The sequence below is a fragment of the Xenopus laevis genome, chromosome 4S (assembly GCF_017654675.1).
Source record: "Xenopus laevis strain J_2021 chromosome 4S, Xenopus_laevis_v10.1, whole genome shotgun sequence".
Classification (NCBI taxonomy): domain Eukaryota; kingdom Metazoa; phylum Chordata; class Amphibia; order Anura; family Pipidae; genus Xenopus; species Xenopus laevis.
In genome coordinates, this window is record NC_054378.1 from 667,842 (window position 1) to 685,915 (window position 18,074).

Consider the following 18,074-nt stretch of genomic DNA (forward strand, 5'->3'; position numbering starts at 1 on the left):
TTATATTTGTTCAAGCCATTTCCTATTTATCTTCCAGTCGCCCCTTCAAGTCTCTGCCTGGTTTCTATAGACTGGGATCCGGGAGTTTTGGAACACAAAGCTAAATTTAAAAACATTTGGTCTGCATCAAACTAAACGTTACTTTAAAGATGGATACCCTTTTAAGGAAGGGTTCATATTTACTCAATTTTATTAATTTACAGTATCCAATAAAAAAATGTTTTTGGTAATATGCAGTTGTTTGTGACTCCCACCTCCCCTTTCTCTCATAAAGGAATACTGTCATGGGAAAACATTTTTTTTCCAAAGTACATCAGTTAATAGTGCTAATCCAACAGAATTCTGCACTGAAACAGTTTTTTTTATATTTAATTTTGAAATCTGACATAGGACTAAACATGCTGTGATTCTCCCAGGTGCCCTCAGTCATGTGACTTGAGCTCTGATAAACTTCAGCCACTCTTTACTGCTACACTGCAAGTTGGAGTGATATTAAGCCCCCCCCCCCCTTCCCACCTATCAACAGAATAATGGGAAGGTATCAGGAGAACAACTCTTAGGTATATATCAGAATAGCACTCAATAGTAAACATCCAAGTCCCACTGCGACTCCTCACTTACACTGAGTAAGAGAAACAATAGCTTATCTGAAAGCAGCTCCACTGTGCTGGCTTATTCTGAAAGCACATGACCAGGCAAAATGACACCAGATGGCTTTCTATACACCAATATTACAGCTATAAAAATTAATTTGTTGGTTCAGGAATAAAATTTCTAGATATTACTAATTAAACTTATATTGTGTATCTTGCATTAAAGTTATACTTATATATATTGTGGGTTGGCTCCAAGCTCAAGCAACTGACAGCAGCTATGAATCTGCAGAAAAGAAGACTAGGAGCTACTGGGGGTGTAATCAGTTACCATTTTAGATGGTTAGTAGATCAAATAGGTAGGTAAATACAAAGCATGGCAATTCTATAAAATGTCAAAATATCGTCCTTCAAAAATATAACCCGATTAGCTCAACTGGGGCATGCTTGAAATCCTTAGCCAAAAATGGAGCCACAACTGTAGATTAGCCCAACTGTCCAGTTATACGTCACTGATATCAGATCAGTAACCTTTTCTATACATGTGCCCAAATATTATTACATAGAAACTCTACATCATAGTTCAAATAAAAGGATGACCTGCATAAGCTGGCCATAGAAGGGCAGATATTTTTGTCCCCTTTTGATCCAGTCAATATGGTTTGTGTATGATCGACAACTGATGATTCTGCATGGGCTTGCTATCTTTCAACTTCTTCCCATTGTCCCTTCAAGAGATGCCTTTAGGAAACGGGCTAGAGCACTTTAACAATATTTCCCTCTTCAAGTTTGTATGAGAATCACTAGAGGGTGCCAATATGCCTAAGTACATATGTAGTCATATAGGCAAGAGTAATATCTTATAGAATTGTGTCAATATTGCCGTCTGTAAAGTCGTATGGGCAATTAGTGAGTTGAAGTTGACAAAGCAGAATTGACCCATCATATTACAGTATTAAAGTACAGACTACCTAAGTTAAAATTAAATGTGTTTTATATTGTTTTGAAATTACTTTTGTGCACCCAGCAAGTATTGTCTCAAAGAATTAGAGCAATGATTTCAGCTTTCAATGCAAACTCAACATATGCAAAGCTTCCAATACAAAACTCAGCATATGTGAAGAAGTATAAACTATGCTCTTTTATTTTATCTGGAGGGAATGGAAGAGCTGTTTCAGTGAAGAACCTTGCTGAGCAATATGGCAACGTTTCCCATAACATTCTAATTATGTAATAAAATAGAAAGGGCTTTGGAAAAAAGAAAAATCTTCCTAGTCTCGAGGACAGCTCTACTTTGAAACTAGAAACAACTGTTACTCTCCATCATATCATACCAACATCAAGCTTGCTAGAAAAATCAGTCATGAATATGCAGAAGAGGATTTTATGCAGTAATCCCACAAAGACCGAGCTGCAAAGATGAACAGTGGAGTTCACTGCAAAAAGTCCTCCATAGAGGACAACTAATTAGGGCTCAGAAAAAATTGAAGTAGCCATGGATAGTAAAATCCATCATGGGACTTTACCTAAAATTGGTGCAAACATCACTGTTGTTGCTTTCTTGTAGAGAACATTGGCAAACAAACTGATTTCTAGGGGAAGTAAGAAGCACTAGGCAAAGCCAGGGACACCATGACAGGTATGTGAAAATCTGATTGACAGGGGGCAGGGCTTGAGGGTAATTGGTTCATACATAGGGTTTCAGCATCATTGGGTGTGACTGGGTAGATCAGTGGTGTGGTACATGCACAGGACTTTTTTTCCATTGGGATGTGATGGCCTTGAGTACATGTCCCTGTCTGCATGTACATTAGACATTCTTCTTTCACTCATTTAAATTGGCCTTAATCGATTTTATTATATTTTTAGAACAGGATTTGGAAGGGCATCAGGTATAGGGTCACACTTTTCATTGCAGTTTGGAGAGTGGTTGCTTTTATACCCAGCTTAATGCTAGTACCTGCATCAAACGGAGTAAGGAACATTGCGTTGAAGAGCTTTTTTCTTTCTTTTTTACTAGTTCTGTACTGAGAATTCTTGCCTTCCCCTTCCATCTGCAATATTTAGTACACCTCCTGTTTTTGGATCAGAATACCTTTGTAGCAAAGTGCACTGCAACACATTTCCAACAGTTCTGGTGGAAAAAAACCAGACTAAACCGTACACTGTCTATACAAAACATAAGCCTGTAAATGGAATTGTGTGCAGTAAAATTCTCCATTATTCACCCTGCTACAAAATCTAATGTCAAGGACTGAACAAGCAGAACTATTTTGTGTTTGAAAAGATCCACTGAAAGAACAAAAGTGTTTATCTATATTAGTCTGTCTATGAGAATGTTTCTGTACGGACTCTCCTTGGTGGGGTTTTTTCTGTGTATCTGTGTGTGTGTCGACATACAAGGGTGCAAGGGGTTTCTGTATCCATGTTTGTGAGTGTGTATGCATTCTTGTTCTCCTGTGCAGATTTCAACATATGGTTGCACATATTCCTTCATACACTGGTCTGTGTGACATTTCTGTGTTTGTATGCATTCTTGCATTTATAGCTCTACATATTTTGTATGTACACACATTGCTTAGCCGTTCTGTGTAGCATTTTACAAAATCTTGGGGCTCTGAGGAGTAGTACAGGCCGGCCCAAAGACTATAGAGCCAGGCCAACTTCCACAGAATTTTGCGGTGGGTTCGGACTGAACTTTAGCCTTTGTCAACCCCGCAGGAGACTTTAAAGTGCCACGCTTACACCCACGCCTATGGGTCTGTAAATACTCGGGTCTGTAAATAGGGAAATTCACTGAGTTAGGGTCGGGTGTTGAAGGGCCGGGTTAGGGTAGGGTGTGAGACAAATTTTTGTCAACCCGCACATCACTATTTGGGAGGTAGTGGTGTTGTTTTGGTAGGCCATAAACCGAGTGTAGAAGTATATTTTATACACACTGCAACATTTTTAGGCATGTTTCCCATATTTTTATATAAAAGGGCCATGGTTGTGTATTTAGGTGAAACCGTGTCGGACTGGGACACCAGGGTCCCACCCAAAAACCTTAGACCAGGGGCCCACTCTCGGTACTATTATCTCACTCAACCTCTGTTCTTCTAGTCTCTATTCTTTACATAATGTAATCTATAATTCCATCTATTTAGCATCTTTGTTAAATAGGGAATGGCCATGAAATAGGCCAAATCTGTAGCAGCACAAGGTCCCCCTGACACCTGGGCCCACCGGGAGTTTTCCTGGTATCCCAGTGGGCCAGTCCGACAAGGAGGTGAAACATAGAATATAGGCTTTGTGCTTAACATTTCATTATAAAAAAGGAATTGGACAATCTATATGGCCCCTTAATGAAATTTACCACCAGTATAATATATTAAGAACTTTTTAACTAAACTGCAAGTTCACCAAAATTCAAATGGGTATCTAGCATTTAAAGGGGTTGTTCACCTGCCAAACTTATTTCAGTTGGGTTGTTTTCAGATTGTTCACCATTCTGAACCAATATGAAATAAAGACTTTTTTTCTCCCCGATATTTAAGTTTATTTAATATTTAAGTCTGATGTTTGTCAAATGTGTTAAATATAGCAGTTTATAAATGTCGATAAATTTCTTAGCAACATCTATGGAATATTATTAGCAACCATTGTATTAATTCTAACAGATAACTATAATGAAACTCGTGGATTCTGCTCAGCAGGGACAAAGATAAGAAATGTATCCACTAAATGTATCAATTTAGAACAGTTTACAGGGTCAGCGACCCCACCTCCCAGAGCTGCTTCAGAAAGACATAAGAAGGTGAAAATTTTAATTTCAAACTTCAATATTACAAAAACGGCCACAAACAGAAAATTTAAAGTGATTGGGAAAAAAAGTTTTTATTTCTGATGAACCATCTCAAACCAAGTGAATTGGAAAAAATAGTACGATTAACAACCCCTTTAAATGGTATCATTAAAAAAATTCCCTATTTGAACTAAACATTTCACAAAAACATTTGTTTTGGGTGGTTTGTGGTTTTATTAACCACTAGCGGACTGTATAATAACAGAAAGCAGATTTGGGCCCAGCACTGAAGGCTGAAATACCAATGGGAATGTATATGTACTACATGCAGGTGAATAGCTGAATTCTAGTGGAGAGTTAAAGCCATAATGAATAAAGGGCAATGTAATCACACCTAGAAAACTTTACCAAAGATTTTGTGGCTGTTTTGCAGACTGTGCAAAGTGAAGAACAAAACATGCACAAAAGAATTTGCAATTTTTTGCTCTATTTTTATTCTCATTGCACTAAATGTTTCCAGTTTTCTATAAACCGGCGATACCTTTAAGTTTAAGTTCTTTTCTTCCCGACACAAGTCACAGTATTACTTACTCTGTAATTTCTTCCGTAACTGTATGTTCTACTTGGAGTCTGGAATTGACTTCTATGAAGTAATGCTTGCCATGTTTATCCACCAAGAACTCCACGGTGCCGGCATTCTCATAACCCACCTGCAGACAAGGCAAAGGCATAACATGGTTACTTTTCTCTAAAGCCCATGTTCATTATCCTGAAGATCCAGCACTATTAACTGATGCGGTTTGAAAAAAAAACATTTTCCCATGACAGTATCCCTAAGCATTTGTACTGGTGATTCACAGCCTAAAAAGTCAGCAGTGGTTTTTGGAGCTTCTCTGGCTGAAATATATTAGCTGGAATAATGCCGTGTGCCTCCAGCTTGTACTAAGCAGTTGTTATGCGGACATGCTTGATACATTCCTATGCCTAGTCTTAGCTGAATCCATAAGGATACTACACAATTGTGCAGCAAGAAGAAAGCGGTGAGTGAATTATTAGCGCTATATTAGGCCACCAGTTAGATGGCACTTTGTATGCTCACTGTGCGTCTTTTCTTTTCCCCCTTAGGCATAAGGCAGGCTGCAAACACCAAATACAAAAAAAACCCAAATATTGCAAACAATTCCCTTCGCTACTTACGCTGTAAAAGAACAGGAGGAGAATAAATGTGAATGTAGTATAGGAAAGAACGTTTAATGGTAATGTTGAACACATGCATCATTTGCACAAGAAAAGCAAAGTTATTTCATATTTTTTGCAGTGAACCCACACGCTACACGCATTTCAACACTTAGGGGGTTATTTATCAAAGGTCAGTAATGTGAATTCTTTAAAACTCGAATAAATTCTATTTTATTCACAATTCAAATGGTATGTTATTTATTAAAAAATTAGAACGTCTACAATTTTATCAAATAGTGCCCACCTGAAAACTCGAAAGGAATTGGAATCCAAAATGAGTTTTCCTCCGGAAAAAAACCCTTGACTTTTGCGTGCCAAATTGTTTTGACACGGGACACTTTTGACGCACAACTAATTTTTTTGTTTGATGCATGCCAATTTTCTTTTGACGCAAACCAATTTTTTTCTCCTATTGGAGTCTATTTGGTGTCATTTTCACAGCAAAACTTTACAAATTTTTGATTTTTGGCTCATCACTACTATTAACATCTTCAAATAGTTCACGGGGCCTCTGCCATTGATTTCTACATGAACTCGGCAGGTTTTAAATGGCGAATATTCGAATTAGAACGGTTTCCAGGGTCGAGGGTGATAAATCTCACATTCAAATTCCAGTTGGTGCATTTAAATTTCACATCTGTGAGTTTTGACCAAAAGTTTTTCAAATATACCACTGAACCTTAGAAAAACTGCCCTTAAAAAAACAAAAATTTAGAAGTTATATCAGAAACTGGATTGCACATTTAAATCGACTCCCATCACCCCGGCTAATGACGGATTTGTTGTGTGAGCAGAAGCTGAATTGTTCGACTCTCCGCTGCACTAAATCGTTACCCCTGCGGTTTTCCAAGGAGAGAAATCCTCTTTGGAGTCAGGTTATAGCCAACGTATGCAGCTAAATCTTCTTGATAAAAAGTGCTGTAGCAAAGCGTGACACCTGCAGTAATAAAACCATACACCGGCGGGGTTTTATGGTGTATGCTTGGAAAAGGGAATGTAAACCCACAGAGAGGCAAGATAATGGCAAGATGGAACTTTAAGGGATCAACAACATCCTAGAGAAAAAAAATAAGCTAATCACAGAGATGTGCGGAAAAGGTCCAGATTAAGGTCGCCCAACAATAATATACATCAGCTGCAAATGGATTAATAAATAATTCATTGGTCCTTCAGCACCCTTCAAAACACTCTCTATGGTATAAATGAGCAATTGAAAATCTGTAGTATGATTTAATCATATAAACTGAATAAGCCAACATAGTTCACTTCACATACAGTATATACCAAATATAACCCCTCCACACACACCAATCCCAATACATTACAAGAACCATCCAAGTTATATGAACCTGTTTAATGCTGTGACGGGTTTATATATTTATAAATAAGAGATATAGATAGATATATAGATAGAGAGATATAGATAGATATATAGATAGAGAGATATAGATAGAGAGAGAGAGAGAGAGAGAGAGAGAGAGAGAGAGAGAGAGAGAGAGAGAGAGAGAGAGAGAGAGAGAGAGAGAGAGAGAGAGAGAGAGAGAGAGAGAGAGAGAGAGAGAGAGAGAGAGAGAGAGAGAGAGAGAGAGAGAGAGAGAGAGAGAGAGAGAGAGAGATATATATATATATATATATATATATATATATATATATATAGTGGGCATAAACATGATTATCTGTTTAATGATAAAGTGGTCATGCAAGTGAATTTGAGAGATCTCATGCCTAATTACACACATGTAGTATGCAAAGGCTTTCCCATTTCATGTGTTAATAGGACATGGAAATTATTAGATTCGACTGCCTGAAGCTGTGTGAACTGATAACACTAACTGTCTTGCAGGGTTTTTAATGTAATGCTAGCTAAAAAGCAGAATGGGATTTCCTCAGAGGGAAAAATATTATCATTTCTAATGTGTGAATCTATTACACAACAATGTAGAAGAGCATTAGACATATAGAAAGAGATGTCACATACACTAGGCCAGGGATCCCCAACCTTTTTCAACCCGTGAGCAACATGCAGATGTAAAAGAGAGAACACAAGAAAGAATAATGGTCTTGGGGTGCCAAATAAGGGCTGTGATTGGCCATTTGGTAGCCCCTATGTGGGCTGGCAGCCTACAGGAGGCTCTGTTTGGCAGTGCACCTGGATTTTATACAACCAAAACTTGCCTCCAAGCCAGAAATTCAAAAATAAGCTCCTGCTTTGAGGCCACTGGGAGCAACACCCAAGGGGTTGGAGAGTAACATGTTACCCATGAGCCACTGGTTGGGGATCACTGCTCTAGGCAAAGCCAGATGTAGCAAAATCTGCAGAGGTTGGATGGAGAGAACCTTGCAAGTGAGAGATTGTACAAAATGCTTTATAAACAGATAGATTGGTCAACCGTTTATTAATAGTTATTCAAAATAGTTTTATACCAACCAGCATCATGTTACTCACCAACCGATTGGATGTTGCTCTCAAGTGACCCCAAAGCATGGGCTTCTTTATGAATTTCTAGCTTAAAGCATCATTTACGGCTAATGATTAGTCAGGCCTTTTAACACATCAACACATGTCAATTATAGCTTGTGCCAAAAAAAGGATGCTCTTGGTATTAAAGAGGTAGTTCCCCTTTAAATGAACTCCTAGGTAGGATATATTGTGGTTAAATTGGGTTGAAAAAAACCCCAAAAACCAAAGTCAACACCTCCAAATGAACCCCACATAAATACATACACACTCATACCAACACATGTAAATTTTATGTATAATTATTGTAGATTTTACAATAGCCTTGGATATTACACTTGTTCAAGAAATCTTTTTTCTCAGTTTTTAAAGGTTTTGCATTGGCATGTGCTTCTTTTCTTGTTCAAAAAATCATCCAAGCCACTCTTAAAGGCATTAATAGAATCTGAGAATTAACAGAATCCGCCAAATTCATTTACATCAACTATTAAGTCAATGGCAGAGGTCTGTTGACCCGTTTGCAGAAGTTAATAGCCTTCCTGACATTCAAGTTTTTTTGGGAGAAAACCTTGAATCGAGTTTCATTCGAATTCAATTTGAGTTTTTCAGGTCAGTAACATTCGTTCTAATTTTAGACATTCAAGTTTTTTCTTAAATAAGATAACATTCAAGCTTTGAGGACATTCAAATTTATTAGCGTAAAAAGAAATTCACATTAATTCGATAAATCTGGAGTCAAGTGTATGACTCACATTTATATTATTTCTATCAAAGTCCGTAACTTTGCACTTAACTCATTCACCAGTTTGCTGCTCGGTTTTCTAATTTATTGAAATCACTTTGCAAAGTGGCAGCATCCTGCATGGAACTTATAGTTTTGCACAATTTAGTATCAGCAAAAATAGTACAGTCAAAGTTAAAAAGCAAAGAAGCAAGGACAGAGCCCTGTGGTACTCCACTAACAACAATGGTTCAATATGGACTACCACTATTTGTAATCTATCCTTCAGCCAGTTCTCTATCCAAGTGTCTACAACTATAGTATGATGTAGAAAGCCATATTCTATGACAAGTCTGATCTGTAAGCATTTTAACATATTTGCATAGATTTCATCTGCATCCATTAGCCTAAGGGCAGGACTACACGGCTGATTTTGCAGCAATCCGACACGCAGCGCAAAACCGCAGGCGTCACGTCGGAAATAAGGTAAGTAATTCAATTCTCGCATCGTGTCGCATTGTTGATGTGACGCGACTGTCGGATGCAGACGCTGCGTCTGCATCCGACAGTCGGGTCGCGTCAACAATGCGACACTGCCATTACTTACCTTGTTTCCGTCGCATCCGACGTGACGCCTGTGATTTTGCGCAGCGCGTCGGATCGCTGCGAAATCGGCCGTGTAGTCCTGCCCTTATTTGTAGATTCTCACTTAGTCGATTAGAGGAGTCCATGGCTGTTGTGTGACAGTCCAAAATTTGGGAGTGTCAAGAGTTTATAAAGCTGTGCAAGTCAACAGATTGCAAGCCCTAATGGCTATTAAGGCCTAATCAAGTAATAATGGAAAGGGACTTGTATATATATCACTGCACAAGTAGAGAAGGGTTCCAAACTTTAGTGCAAGCAACAATTTCCTACTTTTCAAACATTTACATTTTAACTACAGAGATATATATATTAGACAAATAATGGACAATCTATATTATAGTTGTTCTAGGTGATTAAAAAAAGGTCAATTAACAGATGGCAGCAGAATGGACCATTTGCAGTGTGGCGACTACTTTCCAAACTTCAGGATTAAGACCCCCTGCGTTGTTTAAATTGATTCTCTATTGTGTGAAATGGGTCACACCGACTTTTGTCTGAATTCATAATGACAGACTTTGCTTTCAGAATTATTTAATGGTGGAAAGCCAAAATCCAAAGAGTTTTTTTTTTTTTCTATCCAGTGGGAGATCAGTAAACAACTGTAGTTTCTAAGCAACTAAATAGAAATGTCAGAGAGTGAGCAGGATAGGAGAGATGGATAAAATAGCATTTAGAAAGCGGCCTAGAAAATAAAGCCTACAGTACTTGATGGAACACAGCATGGACATTGCAAAAATGGCAGAATAATTTACCCTCGCTCCACATTGCACTAGATCAGACGTCATCCAGCAGGGCCCATTTAACTAAATAATAAAACCAGCAACAGCATTTGATTCACATGTAAAAGAAAACAGACACATTGCTTTTATTTGTAAGCATTTTGTTCCTAATTTCATCAAAGATGTACGATACGTGCAGCTTATGATGTGATTAAAATTTGAAAGGTTCAGTCAAGTGTTGAAATACAGTTTGGAAACAAAGAGTAAAAAATTAATTGTCTAATTATCAAGCAAAATATTTCAGAGAAAAAGGAAAATGTACATTGAAACAGCTCATATTCCTTGTTGTACAGGTATGGGACCGGTTATCCAGAATGCTCAGGACCTGGGGTTTTCCAGATAAGGGATATTTTCGTAATTTGGATCTTCATACCTTAAGTCTACTAGAAAATCATGTAAACTTTAAATAATCCATATAGGTGGGGTTTGCTTCCAGTAAAGGTGGCCATAGACTCAAAGATCCGCTCGGCATGGCTATATCGGGGGTAATTCGAACGTTCGGCCGTATTGCCGAACGATCAAATTACAATGCGCCAAGGGGCTCCGACAGGTCGGTCGGTTAAAAATCAAACCTCCCCGATCGATATCCAGGCCAGATATCGACCGGGAAGACCCGTCGGAAGCCCCCATACACGGGCAGATAAGCTGTCAAATTGGTCCAAACGACTGATATCGGCAGCTTTATCTGCCCGTGTATGGCCACCTTAAGGATTGAATTTATATTCGTTTGGGATCAAGTACAAGATACTGTTTTATTATAACAGAGAACAAGGAAATCATTTTTAGAAATCTGAATATCCTTGTGAAGTTTAGCCTCCCCTGAATGGTGTCTAGGGGAGGCGGCCTTTCCATAATACGGAACTTTCTGGGTTTCCAGATAATGGATCCCATACCTGAACAATTATCAGACTAAAAACATATTCACGCCATCCACTGCCACCTCTAGTCTCAAACCTTCCTATCACGCTGCTCCGTAACTCTGGAATTCCATCCCTGAATTCCTCCGCAAGGAGTGCTCTAATAATTTCTTCAAGAAAAAAACAAAAAAACTTCCATTTGGAGCACTAGAACATTAGTCTATTCCTGGTACATATTGGACAATGCTTTTTACTTTGTGCACGTTTTTCCCTCCAATTTGTGGCTGTATGTTAGCCACCCACTTGGACTGTAAGCTCTATGGGGCAGGGACCACCTTCCCACTGCGTCTCTTACCACATCGCACTTAAACTTTCTGTATGGTGTATATTTATTACGTACTTTTGTACATTTATTTATATTGCACTTTTATGCATATACTGCTCCGTGGCTCCTTACTTTACAAATAAAAGTTATACATATATATTATATATACAGAAAATCAAAGATGGAAACATTACCATAGAGACTTCAGAATGAAATAATGCATTGTAATTTGTAAATCTCAGAAAGTAAACATCATGTTTATGAATAGTGCTACATGTTGTCCATCTGTCACATCATTCATGTCCTGCAGTATCACCAGAATGTCTCTTATGAGAGTGTCAGATCAGCTTAGAAGAAATAAAGCGCATCTCTCCCACACATCAAACCAATGCATGCTATAAAATATGCATGATGTTCCCGAGAGATTATTACAAAAGAGATTTTTTTCCCATTTTTCAAGGACTCAAACAGTGAACATCCTTTGTCAAACATAAATAAATAAGATACTAAGGCACTAGAACTAGTGATGGGCGAATCTGACCCGTTTCACCAGACATTTGCGAAATGGCAAAAATCACCAATGCATAAGAGTCTACGGGCGGCAAATTTTTTGACACGTGATGTGTGTGATGCGCATCAATTTTTTTTTTTGTATCACAACAATTTTTTTTATCCAGTGAAGTCTATTGGCGTCATTTGAAGTGAAACATGGCGAAAATTTTCACTCATCAATAACTATATCTATGAGAAGGTACCCTTTAGTAGTAAATATGCCTTCATTTTGCTCATATTTGGCTAAATCTTTCATGGAGGATTTGGTACTTAAAAATTCTTACTTTTATGCCGGATATTCACCAAGCATATTGTAGTAATATATATATAGACCGATTGTAATTAATCCTTAGGTAGAAGGTATCCTGCATTTTTATGACTCCTTCAAAGGAGCTCATCCTGTCTTGTAATAAAATGCAAGATAAGAAATAGGTGGGACACATTCGAAGAGACCATCTGGAGAGGGTCTTTTACATTTCAAAGAGGAACTGTTTGTACAGTTGTTATTGGTAAAAGGGACATCTAAAGAAATTAGCTGGTTTTCCTGTTTAACTTGTCATCAGCCAATCAGAACCATTCCCCATTTGGGTCAATGTCATAGAAACAGTATAACAATGGAGGAGGAAAGAAGAAGAAAGGGGAAGGAGGGCTGAAGAGAAAGGGAAGGAGAGGAAGAGAGATTAGGAAGCAGAGGAGAAGAAGAAGGGAAGAAGAGGGAGAGAGAGAAGGAAGGAAGTATAACCTGTGGGCACATTTTGAAAGATCTCTGTATCATTTGCTGTCTCTGAGCTGGATAATCTGAATAAATCGTTTCATCTCTGGGAACCTTGGTTGCATCTTTTACCTGGCTGTGGTAAATTGCGGACTCTACATTTCTCTTATACACTATACGGATAATATTGCGGAATACACAACACATATTTTGAAGAGCTTCAGTGGAATTGCATCTGATTTGTATTTAACTGCATGTACAATCACATTCGTTTTTATGGCAAGCGCAACAGCAGAGGAAATCGGAGAAAAGTTCTCCATTATTGGGGGAAAAACATGTTAATTCCGCTGAAAACTGCACTTGTACAATTGCGCTGCACTTGTGGGCGTAAATGTCCCTTATTGTGATCAGCTAAACACATGCCAAATAATAGTCATGCAACGTTAATGCAAAGAATAAGTGACATTTTCAAAATTCCCCCAAATGATGAAGGTTTGGGTGGCTGCACAAATTGGGATATGCAAATTAGTCATCTCTAAAGTGCTACTTCACACACGAGTGGCCCTCTGTGTAGTGTACAAATTAGAAATTACAGTATTGCTTTCTGCAATCAAATATCTACAATTCCAGAGGCCAGATAAGCATGAAAAATAACACTTACTGTATGTAAATTTGGGACGCAATCTTACTCCGACAGACATTCATTTTGCCTGTTTTACTCTATACAATTACATTAAAAATTGTAGCTTTCAAAGGAAAAAAAAATGACATTCATTTGCTTGACTATTACAATACTCCACAGGGATTAGTGCCGTCTATTTATTCCTACTAGGGCTGCAAATGTAGAGAAAAATGTACACTAAATAATCCATGCGCTCAGACTGTACTATGGAAAACAGGATTTATTTCCAATACAGTTTATGGATGTGTATGAAAAATCTTGATCGTCTCTTCCCAAAGGGTCACTAACAATAGAGACACAAGATCTTGGTAAAAATAAAACTGATTAAAGGGATACAGTCATCGGAAAACATGTTATCAGTTAATAGTGCTGCTCCAGCAGAATTCGGCACTGAAATCCATTTCTCAAAAGAGCAAACAGATTTTTTTTTATATTCAATTTTGAATTCTGACATGGGGCTAGACATTTTATCAATTTCCCAGCTGCCCCTGGTCATGTGACTTGTGCCTGCACTTTAGGAGAGAAATGTTTTCTGGCAGGCTGCTGTTTTTCCATCTCAATGTAACTGAATGTGCCTCAGTGAGACCTGGATTTTACTATTGAGTGTTGTTCTTAGATCTACCAGGCAGCTATCTTGTGTTAGGGAGCTGCTATCTGGTTACCTTCCCATTGTTCCTTTGTTAGGCTGCTGGGGGGGGTGATATTACTCCAACTTGCAGTACAGCAGTAAAGAGTGATTGAAGTTTATCAGAGCACAAGACACATGACTTGGGGCAGCTGGGAAACTGACAATATGTCTAGCCCCATGTCAGATTTCAAAATTGAATATAAAAAAAAATCTGTTTGCGCTTTTGAGAAATGGATTTCAGAGCAAAATTCTGCTGGAGCAGCGCTATTAACCGATTCATTTTGTTACCTGTTGCGATAAATGGGGTAAACTTGAAGTTGTTAATGTTAAAATAAAGTCAAAGGTGTTTGGCTATGCACATGGTTTCCCACTGCTATTAAATGAAAGCAAAACTCTTGAGATTCTCTGTTCTCTGTGGACCACAGGCCTTAAACAGGCTGAAAGTAATTATTTTACAGGACAGGTTATATCCCAATATGTGCTTCCTTTACAAATCAAAAACTCATACCATAACAGTGAATGAAATCACAGTAGGAGACCACCAAGCTATTGCCGAGCAAGTAGACAAGCCATCAAAAGGAAGGATTTTGCCGATTTTGTAAATGCCTATTAATATTCAAAATGTAAAACAATACCAGTCAAAACCAAGTCCTCCTTCAATGGGGAGCAACCCATTACTTGCAGTAATCCACACCACCAGAGGAGTTACCAACAATACAATTGATAGGATTTACAGACAACAAACATTTAACGTTCTTCATGACATGAAATTCGATGGAAAGAGAATATATGCAAGTGTAGCTCATCCTCTTAGCATATACCTGGCAAATTTGTTTAATTTAAATGATTTAAAGTATGGAGTCTGAAGGAGGCAGCCAACTGCCATCTGCTGTCTCTGTTGAGCTTTTGAAACTATACACCTTCCATTAATGTTTCAGCTGCATATTTCTTCTGTATATATAAAGAAGGTTATAATATCAGAAGAAGAAATCGAAAAATATGGATTTGAGAACTTAACTAGAACACACATCTGCAATTATCTGACTCATCCAACAGTGACCTGGAGACTGGAAAACACTGCTCCAATGTACAAGACTCTATTCAAAGACATCATTCCCTTTGTTAGGCTTGTTATATTCATTTTGTAACTTGAAATAATTAGGTCTCACGTTGACTGTATAAGTCACAAACAAGAGCAACACACATGGGGCAAACTCACGGAGATGATTCGCCAGGACAACACTAATTCACTAAAATCTTAAATTGCGTCCAAGGCGTTGAACACCGACGAAGTTGCGCTAGCGTTACTGCGACACGCAAAGCGAAGTTGCGCTAGTGTTGCCTAATTTGCATACAGCAGGAAGGTAAAGTTGAATGGACGTATATGTTGCAGCCAATACATTACACCAGTGGTCCCCAACCAGTAGCTCGTGAGCAACATGTTGCTCTCCAACCCCTTGGATGTTGCTCCCAGTGGCCTCAAAGCAGGTGTTTATTGTTGAATTCCAGGCTTGGAGGCAAGTTTTGGTTGTATAAAAACCAGCTGTACTGCCAAACAGAGCCTCAATGTAGGTTGATAATCCCCATAGGGGCTACCAAATGGCCAATCACAGCACTTTATTTGGCAACCCAAGAACATTTTTCATGCTACTGTTGCTCCACAACTCCTTTTACTTCTGAATGTTGCTCACGGGTCCAAAAGGTTGGGGATCCCTGCATTACACAAACTTGGGAATCCTTAATAAAATAAAATAGAGTTGTTATATTGCCCTACACGAGTCCAGTGTATAGTTTATGTGCCTTATGTTAGGAAATGTAGGGGGAAGCCAGTTACCCCAAAAATAATTTACGCTCTTTTTCAGCCTATAACTCTGAAAAAGGAAAAAAGACGCTAGTGTTTTTTGGGATTATCAACTATTTTTTTAGGACTTCCTATTAGGGATGCACTAAATCCAGTATTTTGGATTGGGCCGAACCCTTTGTGAAAGATTAGGCCGAATACCGAATCCTAATTTGCATATGCAAATTCGTGGTGGGAAAGGGGAAAAAAAAATTCTTTCCTTGTTTTGTGACAAAGTCAGGTAATTTCCCTCCCGCCCCTAATTTGCATATGCAAATTAGGATTCGGTTCGACAGGGCAGAAGGTTTTGGCCGAATACAAATCCTGCTGAAAAAGGCCGAATCCTGACCGAATCCTGGATTCGGTGCATCCCTACTTCCTATCTACTATATTGCACTTCGCCTGGTCTGAGAAGGCAAAGGCAAGACTGGCGCAAGAGGTAACGTTCAGTAAAATCCGCATCATAGTGAATTTGCGTAATTACGTCCATTCGCCAGAGCTCAAAATTCGCCAAGCGTTAGGGAGTGAAGTACCGCTAGATTCTCTCCTTCGCTAGCAAAGTTACGGCAGAGACCGTTAGTAAATTGGCAAAGTTCAGAAATGACGTCACGCTGGCGAATTTTCGCTTCGCCCTTTAGTAAATTTGCCCCATATAAGGTGTCATTTACCACTGCAAGTGTGTTCCCCTCCCAACAGGCGGAGCTGCACTTGACTCGTAATAGGAGTCAGGAGAACTGAGGGCAACTATATGGTCTTTTTACACAAGTTCTTTTAATAAATGGGACTTTTCACACAACTGAACTGTAGGGAAATCTCCAATAGCACAACTATGCTAGCTGTTGTAAATTAACTTTATAATATTTTATAGTTCCTACGATTGTTTATCCATAATGGTTAGGGTAAAACTCCACAAACGCTTTTCATCAGCCTTGTGGGTCAAATGTTATGTGATCCTTCAATGCAACACCACGAGATATTGTAGGATGCTACCAAATCTGATCCTCCTAGGCTAGAATGTAAAGTCGGATCAGATAAAGTCGGATGGAGTCTTCTTCATGTGTTGACAGTCAATATATTTCAAAGAGAAAAAAAAAAAAGTCTGACACAATCCTTTTCCTATCTTGTGGGTTGAAGACGCATCGTTCACATTCGACAATTGTGTTAGATGGAAAATTTTACGTGTAGTTTCTGCATCAGATTTTTCTAGGCAGTCCCATTATATTTTGACCCAATTCGACACCATCCGACTGGTCGATCCAACCCAAGTTGGCTTGTGGTGGAGTTTAGCCCTTACTGTTACCAATTCTACAGGAACAGTGACTTTAGCCACACATTTTAAAACACTGTATCCATTAAGATAAGACTTTCATGCTGGTGCTGCTGGAGGTAGGGGCCAGGGTATGTACCTTAATTGCCCCTAACAGGGCCGGGCCAAAATATTTTGGCACCCTAGGCAAGGACTGCAATCAGTGCCCCCACTGGGTCCTACATTACCATTTCCAACCTTACCATTCAAATTGCACACCCATTATGTTGCCCCATGTACTTGTGCCAGCACCTATCATATTGCCCCATATGTACCTGTGCCAACGGCAGTCAATCTCTCAGATTGCTCCCAAGCCCCCAATCTGTACCTATGCCAGCAGCAGCCAAAATAATCCATCATATTGCCCCTAATTTGTACTTGTGCCCGATGCCAAGAGGGAGATGGGGAGTGCCAGCAGTACAAATCACAGGCAAGAGGGGGTTGGAATAGGTGGTTTATAAAATTAAAAACTATTAAAGGCCAAGCATGCCAGCGTTTTTAAAAAAAAGAAAACAAGAGTCCCTTAAATGTGCGCCCCCCATCATGATTGTGCCCTAGGCGGGCGCCTACTCTGCCTACCCCCAGTTCCGGCCCTGGCCCCTACAAATTATATATGTCCCCTCTTTCTGTAGCATTACACTTTCTCAGATATATGGCCCAGTTCTATGTTTAAAACAAATATAACATTTCTAAATTTTCGAGATTTATTAAAACCCAATTGTGTTAAAAGTCCAAATAAAAAAAGTACTCCAACTCAGACCTGCAGAGATCATGTAGAAGTCAATGGAAGATGTCCAGTTTGACATTTTGATCTGGGTTTCATTCAATAATCCAAAGATTTGGTGGTTTCGGGAGTCAAATCCGAAAAAGCCACAGTTTTCACTGACACATTCCGAAGTCTTTTCCAGCGCAAAAAATTTTTGTGAAATTTTGTTTTAGAAATAGGGGGAAAA

The 18,074-nt window shown here is 38.8% G+C and overlaps 1 protein-coding gene across 3 annotated transcripts in view; it reads right to left on the reverse strand.

Moving 5' to 3' along the window:
* LOC108715122 (pyruvate carboxylase, mitochondrial) overlaps window positions 1-18,074 on the reverse strand; it is a 132,270-nt gene that overhangs the window by 78,349 nt on the left and 35,847 nt on the right. For all 3 annotated transcript variants that reach the window (XM_018259958.2, XM_018259960.2, XM_018259959.2), the window contains exon 9: window positions 4,969-5,087. In XM_018259958.2, coding sequence (XP_018115447.1) covers window positions 4,969-5,087 — 119 coding nt within the window. The remainder of the gene's footprint in view (window positions 1-4,968; window positions 5,088-18,074) is intronic.